Source organism: Typopeltis vanoorti, chromosome 7 (genome assembly GCF_054136105.1).
Source record: "Typopeltis vanoorti isolate ZY-2024b chromosome 7, IOZ_Tvanoo_1.0, whole genome shotgun sequence".
NCBI lineage: Eukaryota > Metazoa > Arthropoda > Arachnida > Uropygi > Thelyphonidae > Typopeltis > Typopeltis vanoorti.
In genome coordinates, this window is record NC_143555.1 from 58,093,890 (window position 1) to 58,108,511 (window position 14,622).

Sequence of the window (14,622 nt, forward strand, 5' to 3'; positions counted from 1 at the left end):
TTTCTTAATATTATGCCAATTACAGTATTATTTATATTTAAACTTAAGTATTGGAAGTCTACTTTTTCTAATAGTTGGTTGTGTTCAAAAACACTCACAAATATAGTACAAGGTTCCATCTGTAATGATGGAACCTTGTACTATATTTGTGAGTGTTTTTGTTTTATTTGAGTTAACTGTCAATCCAAATATTTTTGCAGCTTGGTATAGTTTGTCCAAGTGTTGTCATGCCTTGGATAAAAATGAATCTATTAATACTATAACATCTGCATAGCTGAAATCACTGAGACAGAGTTGTTCATTGTTGGTTGTTAGCAATGCACCAAATCCACCCTCAACCATTATGAAAATATAGTCTAGAGTTATTATAAAGAGGAAGGGGAGCCAAGGTGTCTCCTTGTAGAAATCCTATTGTTATAGGAAATTTGTCTGTCAATTCTCTATTGATAAGAATATCTGCATGAAAATCTTGATAAGGTGCTGCAACTACTTCAATAATTTTATTGAGAATGCCATAATAATAAAGAATACTAAACATGTTAATTCTACTAACAGAATCAAATGCCTTTGTGAAGTCTATGAAATTGAGGATAAGAGTGTTGTGTCAGAAAAAAGTGATGAGTCATCCTTTTTTCCCACCCAACATTACGTTACCTCAGAAGGAAGAGATAAGGACATGCTTATGCCTCCTGATGGGAAATGTACCGAATAATGTCCCAGGAAAATGTAAATAACCAGATGTGTAAATTTTAAACATTGTTAAGATAGCCCATAAGTTTATTAAGATAGTAATTGTGAATGAATTAAAGTAGAAAGTCATGTAGTATTAACAAATAAAAATGTATAAGCTAAGTACAAGTTTAAGGCATGTAAAGACGGTTCGTAGCCACAGCATCCAATCGGCTGCCGCTGTATGCGTGACGACACCGCTGAGTGAGGGAGCTGTTCCGGAGTATAAAAGTTTCGGCGGGAGTTCGAATCGCTCTCTTTTCTCTTATCTCTTATCTCCGATCTCTGATCGTTTGTGTCCCGTCTCCGAGTTTCGTAGGCACCAAGTTTCCCGTAGGAGAGCTATGTAGAGCTTGCTGCCACGTGTATCAAGAATCTCCCCTTGCTATGCATGTTACATCAGTCAAAGCTGCAACTACAATATGTTCAACACATAAGGAGAAAGAGCCGCTGATGAAATCTACGTCAGCGTACAAGTCTGTGTATGAGTGCTTTCGGTTCGTGTAGAACTAAGCCCGCCATCAGAGGAGGTACAGTGAACAGATCAGAATACCTAGTCAAAGCAAGAATGGTAAGCGAAGATTTTCTTATATTGATGTAGGATTAAAGTATCCGTGGAATAAAGAAACAGAAGTTAAGAACGCACGCTATTCACGTGTTGTACCACAGGAACAGTCTGCAATTTGGACACTTTTGTCTACTGCTAAGAGGAAAACATATTAGGCTCCAGCCGAACGGGAGGCCGAGCTCCAAACTGTTTAAGTGATTTAAGAAAAGTAATGTCATATGATCAGAAAGTGATTAAGTGTTAACAGATATTTTGGGGGAAATAATTAAGTAGAAATAAGTACTATTGTCCTAGAGAATTACATGTCAGATTTATTGAATTGTCTAATGTTTATATATAATGTTTCATGTATGATATTATCAGGTAACTTAATTGTGAGAGTCTGAGGATAGATATATGTACAGAAGTGAGGAATTTATGTCTAGTAAGAGATCATAGTGCAGAAGTTTAAATGTGTTTAATTAAGTAAGGGGAACACAGACTCTCTTAAGATTCAGAATTTAAATAACATGTATACTTGTTTTTGTGCTGTAATAAATGTGTTTCTTTTTACATAATCAATTGAGTTTGTCGTACCTCCTGCAGATTTGAATTACCGTTTGGAAAATTTCGTATCATGCATTTTAAGGGGAAACCAATAGTGATGTGAGAATAGGGACGACGACGACGACTGCATATATCTTGATCCCTACAATTTTCTTTAAGTATTTTAGATAGTGCATCAGAATTTAGTTCCCGGCTGGCACAGTCTATAATCTATACAAATTTGCCGGCAACCGAAGTCTGATAGCAAGAGATACAAAGCTTAAAGCTAAGTAGAGTTAAAGAAAGTAAAGACAATTAAAGATTTAAAGATAAAACAACAAAAAAATGGGGATATAACAAGAGGAACCTTCCAGTAATCTTCTTAAAATGTGAATGTGTTCTAATGTACTTCTGTTCTTTAGGAATGCTGCTTGATTCTTCCTTAATAGTGGGGAAATGTAAAGTTCTATTCGATTAAGAATCATTTTATTGTAAAGATTCAGAGCTATAGGTAATAGAGTTATTCCATGGTAGTTTTCCAGTTTACTTGGGTTTCCTTTTATTTTTTGGTATTGGAATAATTATACCTTCTTTCCAATGAGGAGGTATTTTTCCCTGTACTAAGAGCATTATTGCATATATTGAGGAAAATATTCTGTAGTTAGATGCCACCATGGAGTATGGCTTCAACTGTGATTCCATCAGTCCCTGCAGCTTTATCTGTTTTTTGCTTGAGTGCTGTTTTGAGTTCGTTAGGAGTGAAGTTGCAATTTATAGGTATTTCTTCATTTATTTTGATTCTGGGCACTGGAGTTTGTGAAGTGATTTTCAAGTTAAGTAGTTTTTCCATTCAGATAATTCTTTATCTTTGTCATCTATAGTTTTACCATCTTTATATCTTTAATTCTTAATTTTTTGGGTTTTCTTTCTTTGTTACTAAGATGTTTCACAATCTGAAAATCTTCTTTGGTCTTATGGTCTCTATGATAATCCTCCAAAGTTTGACATATGTTTTGTATATGGGATTCTTTGTTTCTTTTTAGGGCTCATATACTTGGTTATTTATTATCTCGAAGGTTTGCTTTATCTGCTCACTGTTGAGTTGTCTCATTCTTTGCTTGAGGATATTTCTGTGAATAATCAGTTTTATGGAATTCTGTGACACCCAGTTTTCTGCTGGTTTAGGGATATATTTATCCAGGGCTTCTGTTGCAGCTTCTTTGATTAGATTATTAAAATTGTTATTATTTTTAATGTTATTACTCATAAGCAGTAGGTTGTTCAGCTGTTTGCAAATGGCTTCTTTATATTTATTTTGGGTTGAAGGATCTTCTATATTCCATTTCATATTTCTTGTTGCTGTTTTCTTTGAGTTGGTAGCTGTTAGCCGAAGCTTGATGTGAGCACTAATGATTCTGTGATCCGATTTAAGAGGGTGTTATACACTCTACAGTTCTGTATTGATCTAACCCATTTACCATTTATAAGCATGTGATCAAGTTGGGATTTTGATCTATTTGGGTGCTCTCTTATCCATTTTCTGTTTGCACAGTGAGGAAATTTGGTGTGAAGAATGATATAACTGTAGCCATTGCAAAGTTCTGAAAGCAGATGTCCGTTGTGGTTTGTTGTGTGTTGATACGTATATTTCCCTATATTTCTGGTGGACCCTGCTAAGTCTGCTCCAATTTGTGCATTAAAATCTCTGCCTATTATGTGGCAGTGGTGCATTGGGAGGTTTGAAAGGTAAGTTGCAAGTTCATTGTAAAATTTTGATTTATTGTCTTCTTCGGCAACCTCTGTTGGTTGTGATATTAAAGATAATTCGAGCAAGAGCCCTTCTTGGTTATACCATTAATGACAGGATACTTGTAGTAGACTTAAGGGTCGTCCTACTAATGTGTCAAGATCATGGTAGTTTATGCACCTCACACAGATAGGCCTGATGAAGAGAGTGAGGAATTCTACAAAAACCTACAGACTGTATTAGACTGCTTACCAAGGAGAGATGTACTTTACATCTTAGGGCAATGGTCGCCAAAGGGGTTGATATCGACCCCCCCTGGGGTCGATATGACATAGTTAGGGTCGATTGGGGGTCAACGGAAAAATATATCATTGTATGGGTGATATTTAAGACATCATTGTATGGGTGATATTTAATTCGGTTAACTTGGATTACCTCCATGACAAAAGACATGGAGGTAATGACAACGAAATTAAGAGTGAATCGTAGGAGTACCTCCATCTTACAGGTCCATGAATAGGACCTGTAAGGTCATGAAAATAGTTACTAAGGCCAATCAAGTAGGCCAAAATGACGTATTTACCAATAAACGGATGTTGGTGGTTCCTGCCGGCTGGTGCAGTGGGAGCGAGATTGCAACACATGCGTGGTTCTTATTTACTGATACTTACAAGTATTCGATCCCAGTCTCATTTTTGCGCATAGACATAAGTGAGCGTTAATGTTCTAACATCAACATATATATTATAATTCAATCGTTATTCATTCATGAACTAAACTTCTCTATGTTGAAGAGTTGAGCAGCACTGGTAGTAATACCAGTGATATTAATACCAGTAGTTTATTAATATCACTAGTAATACCAGTGATATTACTAGTGATAGTAATAGTAGTAGTAATATAATAATATAATATTATATTACTATTACTACTACTAGTAATATAATAATACTATATTATACATACAATAAACACTGTAACTATAAAATAAACAATCTAAAAACTCACATAAGCATCTTTTTTTGCTTGTCCTATTATAATTACGTAATAGTAAAATATAGAGGGTCGATAAAAAGTCAAGAAACACTTGAAGGGGGTCGACGGGCAAATGACTTTGGAGACCCCTGTCTTAGGGGATGTAAGAGTGTAGTGAGAGACTATTAGAATTTGCCCATGTTAACAGATTATTTATTACCAATACCTGCTTCCAGAAACAACCAATGATGGACCTATATAATGATGAACTTGGATATCTAATATTGATAGGTCAAGGCACCAGATTACATCCTGGCTCTCCAACGGTAGAAGATGAACATCTCTGATGTTCATACTTGTCCTGGAACACTGTGGTACAGACCATCTGCTAGTAACACACAAAGTATGACTAAGGCTGAAACCTTCCAAGTCAATTCTCACTAGACTGGATGTCAGAGTAATTCCTAGTGGATTCAAAGAAGCTGGGCTGGATGATCTTTTAGAGACTAGTGAGGAGAACTCACTGGAAATACTTTGGAAAGGAGTCAAGGTTATAATACAGGTTTCCAAGAAGTATCTCGACCCAATTAGAAGACCAAGAGACCCATGGATATCAGATTCAACAAGGGATCTAATTAAAAGAAGGGGAATGGAAAGACAAAGAGACACAGGGACTAAAGAATATAAAAGATTACACAGAGAAGTCAGAAGAGTCATCAGGCAGGACAAGCAAAATTTTTATACTAATAAAATATAAAATGAGGTGGCACAATTAGAAAAGGATGTTTCGTTTTAGTTCAATTTGGAACCTTCTTCACTTAGAAGAAAAAGAGACCTCATGGATAAGAGTATTTCATAGATTGATTACAAGGATATGGGAAAGACGATCATGGTATAGAGACCAGAAGAAGTCGGTTTTCATACCACTATATAAGAAGGGAGATATAGATTGCAAGAACTGTAGAACTGTTAGTTTAATCTCTCATGAAAGCAAGATTTCATTAAACATCATTTTAAATAAGAATCAGGCCAAAGTTGAGGCAGACATGCCTGAGGAACAAGCAGGTTTTAGGAAAAGTAACAGTACCAGAGATCACATTCTTTGCCTTAGACAGATCATAGAAAAGTATAAAGAATTTAGTAATATGTTTCATAAACTACACTAAAGTTTTTGACTATGTTCAGCATGTAAAACTGTGGGAAGTAATGAAAATAATGGGGTTTTCCTCAACACACTATTAGGTTGATAGCAAACTTGTACAATGAGCAAGAAACCATGTAAGAACAGGTATTGGATTAACTGATTGGCTTCAGGTTGGAAAGCGATCAGTATTCTGAACCTTGTGATGATAACGAAGATCTAGAACAAATTCTAGACAAAGTTAATGAGATCAGTAAGAACAGAGAACTTCAGCTCAATCCTAGCAAGACAAAGATGGTTCTCAAAGGAAATAACAGACAGAGAAGCTCCTGAGAAAACAAGTGTACCTTAATGGAGAAAGAATTAAGGAAGTCAGCAAATAGAGTACCTGGGATCCATTGATAACGTGAAGAAATGCTGTTCAGAAGAGGATCAGCAATGGCTAAAACAATAGTCCGAGACTTGTCTAAAATCTGGAAGGCTGGATCTATCTCCACAGGAACAAAGTTAAGGATTTTGGATATGGCTGCTTTTCCAACAGCAACTTATGGATGTAAGATTTGGAACTTAAATAAGTCTGATAGGCAAAGGATAGTTGCTTTTGAGATGTTGCAGAAGGCTGCTGAGGATATCATATACTAAAAGGCAGACAAACAGATGGATGCTAGAAATGATTGATAGAACATTAAGGCCTCTGAAGGATACTGACAGAAGAAAGTTCAAATACTTTGGATATATTGAAAAGAGATGGAAGGAGGACTTCTCAGGACAGTAATAGAAGGTCTGTCAATGAGATGGATGGATGGATAGCATGTCTGGAGTGACTAATCTTCAAAGAGTTGAATCCTCCAAAAAAGCATAGAACAGAACCACCTGGCAAGGACTGGTGTGGCATAGCACTAAGCATTTGTTGATGTCCAATGAATAGATGAATGGATGGATAGGAAATAGTGAGCTCGTCAGAACAAATGACTACTCTGCACAGCTTCAGGTTACATAAAGAGAGAAATTTTAATATTTGAATCAAAAAGGTAACAAACAGATTAAACCACAGTCTACATTCTCTGATCCCTAGATTATATGGCAGCTTGAAGATTCATAAACATTTCTCATTGAGGACAGCTGTAGGTGGCAAAGAATTGTCCACATAAAACCAATCAAATTACCTAGTAAAATTTATACAGAACCACAAAGGAAGTTGACATCAGATATATAAAAAAAATTCAAAACACTTCATTACAATGATTAAGAAGCATGTGATAAAAAACACAGTTATATTAGTCAGTTTTCCAACATAATGACTAGATTTACCAAGATCTCTTTAGATGATATAAGATTTTATATTTACATTCTATAAAATTTTATCATTTTACAGAATGGCTATTTCCTTTATGATAATACTAGCAACTAAAGAGCCTAGTTATAAGCCCACATCTTGCTAAAATTTTAAAAACACAGTTTTTCCTCTTCCCAGTTCTCACAAATAATGGCCATAGTAACAGAAATAAAAGGATATTAACACGTTCGCTGCCACGCTACTTCGGCATGGTCTGTTCCCCTACGCCGAGCAATTTCACTTCTTCAAGGTCAGTACGATAATCTCGTTACCGGAGGTAAGCGTCCTACGAGTATACTTGTAGTTGGCTTGTACAGAGCATATACGGTCTATGAGAATACACAGTTTTGATGCTAGCCCCACAAGCCAAGCATTTTCACTTCTTCAAGGTCACTACAATAATCTCGTTCCCGGCGGTAAGCGTCATACAAGTATACTCGTAGCTGGCTTGTGAAGCAGGTTTACCCACTACGAGTATACTCGTAGTTGGCAGCGAAAGTGTTAAATATCCATTATTATTTCCTAAACAAATAATTAAAATTTAGTTTCAAAACTTGACCAGAGAGCTTATGGGAATAAAACATCCAGCAATGATGAAGTTACCTTGGTACTGCATACTTAAAAAACACAAACTCTGCCAGAAAGCCCATACATTTGCCTTTTATATTATATAAAAATAATTTTATATAATATAAAAATAAGTGTACCAGTTTATATTGTGGCAATGCTACATTGTCATCATCATGGATTACAAAACAATGATATGGGAATAAAACATCCAGCAATGATGAAGTTACCTTGGTACTGCATACTTAAAAAACACAAACTCTGCCAGAAAGCCCATACATTTGCCTTTTATATTATATAAAAATAATTTTATATAATATAAAAATAAGTGTACCAGTTTATATTGTGGCAATGCTACATAGTCATCATCATGGATTACAAAACAATGATATGTGCACACAGGCACTAATACTGGGTAAATGAGGCTGAAGAAAGGCAACTAAAATCAGACCTAGTATCCTAAGCTGAACCATCTAGTGGGTCACTGGACTGAAGATCTGAGGATGTGCTTCCTAAATTTGGAGTAATTTTGTGCACTCAAATTTGATAAGGTTTGGAAAGTTTCTCGGGGATGAGACAAATTCCAGGAATGCCTCTCATATTTATATTTGCTGTGGTGCAAAAGAGTAGCCTTCTTCCAGCATATCCCGTGGTGAGTGTCCAAACCATGGTCTGCAAATCCAGAGTGACTGTAATGGTGGAAACAGGTGTAGTTCATGTGTTCAGAAATTTTGATATTGGCTGTCTTGCCTGTTTGACTGTAGTAGGATAGTTTGAAACTGCAAGGGATATGGTAGACACCTGGTAGGTCAAGGGAATGTCACTGGTCTTTGGTAGAGTAGATAACAGATGCCAATTTTTTATGTGGTCTGAAGTGGTTGTAAAGTTTTATTTCTTTAAGGAAGTATTAATTAAAGTTATTATAATTAATATTTGGTATATGTTGTAATTTCTTGAAATAACAGTTCTGAATAGCTGCATATAAGCATTTCACAACCAGAATTGGCATGGCATTTTCTTATAAATGCCAAAGGAAAAAAGATTGAATAATAATGACTATTTTATGCAAATGAATAATTTCAGCAATGCTTAAAAAAAAAAAAAAGGAAAGAAAAAGAAAAGAAATTGCAAAAGACTTGTGAAAAAAACTGGACTTTCTGGAATATTGTTCAGTAACAATACTAGTAAACTAATTAATATAAAATTGCAATGTGAGCTTTAACATGCTGAAACATGGAATAAAGAATGATCACTGTTCAATAACAGGAAGAGCTTTTGAAGACTATCTTAACATCAACTGCCATGCTATATAAAAGTGATTTTTTTTAATTACATAATCTCACAAACCTCATCTCTGTTAACTCTATTATTTAATTTGTATATTAATGATACAGGAATGATTTGAGAGGGAATATTCATTTGTTTACTGATGATGATGAGGCAAAATTGGGGAGGACAATAATAAATAGAAGTAATGTAGAGATCCTGCAGGATGATTTAAATATAGAGACAGTGATGAGCAAAGGAAGTTATCAGTTTAACGACAGAATGCAAGATTTGCACTTTGGGATGAAAAGATAAGAACTGTGTATTACGAGATAGGTTCCAAAAGTTTCTGGCCCGACGTACAAAATTTGTGCCAATTTTAAAATGCCATGCATGACAAACAGCACCATCTATGGGGAGGTTAGTACCAGTTTCAACTGTTCAAATGTTTCAGTTTCTACCTGCATCATTCAGTCAAAGGCACTTGTTTGACTGACATGTGGCATGCTAAGTGGCTGTAATGTTAAAAATTGAGTACCGTGCTGTGATAAAGTTTTCACCAAAGAAAAGCTTTCTCCAAGTATTATCAAAGTGATTGGATGGTGTTTATGGAAAAGCTTCTCTTCATATTCCACTATGAAGAAATGGGCTTAACAGTTTCACCTAGGAAGAGAGAGAGCATCGAAGATGATCCTTGTGATGGTCGGCCTGTGGAAGTGATGACTGAGGAAAATGTCTTTCTTGTTGAGGAGGAACTGCTCAGTGACAGATGGATGAAGCTCAAAAAAATCTCAGCAAGGTTTGAACTTTCTATAATAACCATCTTTCCCATCATTGATGAGAAACTTCGTATGACAAAGGTCGGTGCAACGTGGGCACCCCAACTTCAATTCAGAAAGAGCTCTTCCCACAGGTATTTAAAGCTTTTCTAAGGGAATCAGAGAGAAGTGCTGGAATCCATTGTCACCAGGGATAAAAATCATGGTCCTTTATTATGATCCTCTTTCCAAAAGGGAATCCATAGAGTGGTGCAAACCAGGCAAAGCACCACCGAGAAATGCCAAGGTCATTCAGCCCACTAAGATCATGGCAAAAATCTTTTGGGAATGCTGGGGAATTTTATTGATTGACTTTAAGGAAAGGAATACCAATGTGAATGCAGAATATTATGCTTCACTCATGCAAAAACTGGATGACACCATAAATGAGAAAAGATGAGGGATGCTGAGTCATGGTGTTTGCATACTTCATGACAATGCTCCAGTCCATACAGCTATTGTTGCAAAGGCTGAAGTGAAAGACAGCGGCTTCCAGGAAATCGAACATCCACCCTACAGCGCAGATCTAGAACCCAGTGACTACTACCTCTTCTCGAACTGAAGAAAGACCTTCGAGGAAGAAAATGTGCAGATGATAATGAGGTGAAAGATGCAGTTTTAGGCCATTTTTTTTGCAGACAAAAGTTCAGACTATTTTTTCAAGGGCACAGAAATGTTAATTCAAAGATGTGAAAAGTGTGTTGAAGTAAAGGGAGATTATGTGGAAAAGTGACAGAATTGTTTCCTTTCTATCACCTCTACAAGTGAGTCAGGCCAGAAACTTATGGAATCACCCTCGCACATTGCTGGAACTGGACTGAGAATAATGGATAAGACTAGGAATTTTTGGAAGTGATGATGGCAGACAAGCTGAAGTTCAGTAGGCATACTGCAAATGAGACAAAACACTCAAAAGATCAGCTGTATGCTGAAGAGAAATACAATTACAAGTAGAGACAGGAAGGTTATTGTCCCCACTTTATAAGGCTTTGTCACAACTTCTGGACTATTGTACACAGATTTAGCTGTCAAGTTTCTTGGGGATGACAAAATTGATGATGAGTGACTAAGATGATGACAGTCTGTTTACAAAATTAATTGACAATAAGTAGAAAAGGAGGAGAATACAATAGAAACATCTAAATTTTTGAACACATTTTATAGGACTGATGCAGAAATTATTTGATGCATAAAAGGAAAGGACAAAATACGAGAGTAAACTTTAGAAAGAATGCTAGAGTGCAGTTAGGGCATAAAATCCAGATTTTTAGTTTGAAGGTTAGTGAATGAATGGTATGGTTTGCATACTTATCACTAACAATGGTAAGTGTATGCAAAGTTCCTGTTCCCCATAAATAGACTCCTCAAAAGCAAGAAAAATAAAGTGTTGGTTTATATATATATATATATATATATAAACATGAAAAAGTTAAGTGAATGATCTTAAAAACACTCAACCAGTCAGCAATATCTGAAATATTCATTATCAGTGTTATTTATTTACTATAATTTGGCCAATCTAATTCTGGGAGCATGACATGTATGTGCCAATGAAGAAACATAAAAACACTGCTGAAATTTATGAATGTTACTGTTTGAACTTGAGACAATAACATAGTACGAAAATACTTCACATTGCTCAGCTTATTACCTATGAAATCAGAAACTAAAACTACCATACTTTAGTACAGTAACGATGTTTTCTTGTTTGTTTCAATTACTGAATGATTCGAGAGGAAAAAAAGCTATTGGAGACTTCGAATGAATTAACGCTTTATAATTTTCTTAAAACCCTAAGACATTAATTTCAATGAACCTGTTAAGCGCTCATAGGGTCTCCAACATTTCGGGAGTTTGGCGACATTGTATACTTATGTGACTACTAAACTTTTCGGTTTGTGAAAAGTGCCAAAATGCCCCACTCTTTAATAAAGACAAATAATATGCTAATAAAAATGACAAGGAAACATACATTATATAATTTATATAGCAATATATGTTGTTTGTAACTATTTATCATTAAGAATGTATTTATTACTGTCTGGACAAGATAATATAGCTTTCCATATTCCTATAACAATCGCTGCGACAAACATCTGGGTCCGGCACACGTTACGCGGAGAACATATAACTGACTTTAAAATTGCCTTATATTACATCACGCTAACCAAATTTACTAAGGCGAGAGCAGATCCTTGACAGATCGATGTAAATACCACATGCTGTGAAAGTAAACAACATATGCATAATGGCGGAATCTATAATATTCGTCAGCTCTAATGTTATTAATTGTTGAAATTAAGTATAGCTATTTAGATTCTTAATTCATAAAACTGCATCTCTTACTGCATTTTTAACTGAAGTCTTGAATTCTTCGTATCGCAGATCATCCATGCTGCAGCGTAACACGTGGGTAAAACTACGACACCTGCCAAAATAAAAGTAAAAATTATATTTGTTACTAATAGCCAGCAGCCAATGTTACCAATTTAAGTTGGTGCAGTAAAAAGATATGACCACATTTATACTGTAAATTATCCTCCTAAGAAAAAAATATTAAGCTGATACGCTTTTACTTCTGATTAGTTATATTTGGCAAAACGTTTATGCTTTCTATCTTACAGCATCGCAATTATGCATGTTGAATCGTGTGCGAATTTGGGGTAAATTTAGGAAATCCCAATAAGTGTTATTATTGTTATTATTATTACATGACGCTTCCAGGGAGTCCAAAGACTCATCGAGGGAGGGCGCCTACTTCACTACTCTCTGTCTCCACCAACTACAACGAACCGCAACTACACCAACGCCATCTACCGTCCACCACTAATATTTTCACAGACAATCGCAAACATCCATGCCCGGCGGGATTCGAACCCGCAGCCTTTTGGCTGGAGAGCGGATACACTCTCGGCGAACCAGGCCGGCAAAATAGGGCCCGTCCGAAAGGAGTCCGAAGACTAATCGCAGGAGGACACCTATTGTACAACTCTCTGTCTCCACCTAACTATACCGAACCTCTACTACCAATCATCACCTTCAGCGCCATCTACTGCCCACCACCACAGCTAGCATTTTTTTTTTGTCTGTAAATTGCGTGTGTTCTGAAGGGATGATTTGTCTGTATGCGGGATGAAAAACCCGAGTTTCCGGGAGAAAAAATCCTGCTACCTCCGTATGAAATATTTACTGTGTGCCTTCGTAATTTCTCAAATGATGTATGCTAATTCCTTTTACTCAAACACTTTCCATTTTCAACACCAAGACGTACCATTTGCAATCACTGTCTCTCCCCCCCCCCATCTGCCGTCTTACAGCATCGCAATTATGCATGTTGAATCGTGTGAGAATTTGGGGTAAATTTAGCAAATCCTAACAAGTGTTATTATTATTATTATTATTATTCGTGACACCTCCAAGGAGTCCGAAGACTCATCGCGGGAGGACACCTATTGTACAACTGTGTTATGAAACGATAACAAAGAAGTGATATGGAAATACTATCAGAGTCAGTGGCACACCCAGGGGAGAGGCCAAACGGGCCCTTCCCCCCCAAAAGAAAAAGGAAAAAACACTAGAAAATTTTCCAAAAATTTTTTCTTAATTAATAAAATTCTTTTTTTTTTATTTATGTTGTGTCGTGTCTTCTATTTCTATACTTCTTATGAATTTGTGATCATTGCAGATGCTCAGTCATAGGTCGTATGCGATGCATAGTGTGTATTCTCAAATCGTCTACTCACCCCCCCCCAAGATAAAACCCTGAGTGCGCCACTGATCAGAGTACTCCCAAGATAAACAGATAACAGCAAGTTTAATACGGCAGACGGGGGGGGGGGAGACAGTGATTGCAAATGGTATGTCTTGGTGTTGAAAATGGAAAGTGTTTGAGTGAAAGGAATGGTATAAGAAAGTAAATGGATTTAGCATACAGCATTTGAGAGATTACAAAGGAAGACAGTAAAAACAGATGATGCAAGGAAATATCAGGGAACGTCATGTGTAAAAAAAAAATTATTACTGGAAGGTTTGACCGAAGCCTGTGTAGCTCAGTGGATCTGGCGTTTACACACCACGGCGCTTGGCCGCACGAAGGAAGACTTGGTTTCGAGTCTAGTCGGCGACTAGAGGAAATTTTTCTAAGCCTTTTTTCGACCGGTTCCCGAGTTAGTCGATCTCTGGCACGGGCAAGTAGGTTTTTCCTCCCGGAAACTCGGGTTTTTCGTCCCGTAAACTCAAGAAAATCGACCGTAGAAACCACATTATTTCAGACATTAAATATATTGTGTTAGGGTTAGGGACCACGAGATGGCGGCACATTTGAGCCGTCTCTCTTCACTGTGTACCGCTTAATTAGTCTTAATCTATCTCTGATTGGTACCAGTGGAGATTGAACTGCCCACTCAGTCTCCAAAAGTTAGATAGGGCTAAATGGCCTTGCCTACTCCCCGTATACGGGAATAAAAAGGCGTTAGATGATTTTTTTTTTAGGTTTGACCGTGGTTACAGCTAGAAAAAGTAATAGATACAACTATCTGATTCTTTAACGATACTTGTGACATAATGATTAGAAATATATACACGTTTACACAAGAATAATATTTAATTTGCCAAATATTTCGGTCTGAATATTACAGACCATCTTCAGTGGCTACATAGGAATAGTTTTAAAAAACAAGATGGAATACGAACAATTGATCATTCACACATAGAACGAGCCGCGTGATGTCATATCGCTAAGTATTAGAAGAGTAAACATTTTTTAAAGTCATAATTAAAGATATTAATTCAAAAATTCATGTAATAATCTTAAATGACATTAGACTAATATAGGAAATTTACATTAAAAAAATAATAATGTGCTATCCTGATTAAACTTTCCCAAATTTTTGATATAGATATACAGTCGTTACGATTCAAGTTAGGACGTTGAAGTAAGGCCTCCACACT

At 36.3% G+C, this 14,622-nt stretch overlaps 1 protein-coding gene across 1 annotated transcript in view; it reads right to left on the minus strand.

Moving 5' to 3' along the window:
• Window positions 1-12,068, minus strand: part of ArgRS (arginine--tRNA ligase-like protein) — a 222,651-nt gene extending 210,583 nt beyond the window's left edge. Inside the window, exon 1 of the mRNA XM_090395884.1 lies at window positions 12,019-12,068. Coding sequence (XP_090252010.1) covers window positions 12,019-12,066 — 48 coding nt within the window. The 5' untranslated portion in view covers window positions 12,067-12,068. The remainder of the gene's footprint in view (window positions 1-12,018) is intronic.
• Window positions 12,069-14,622: the final 2,554 nt, after the last annotated feature.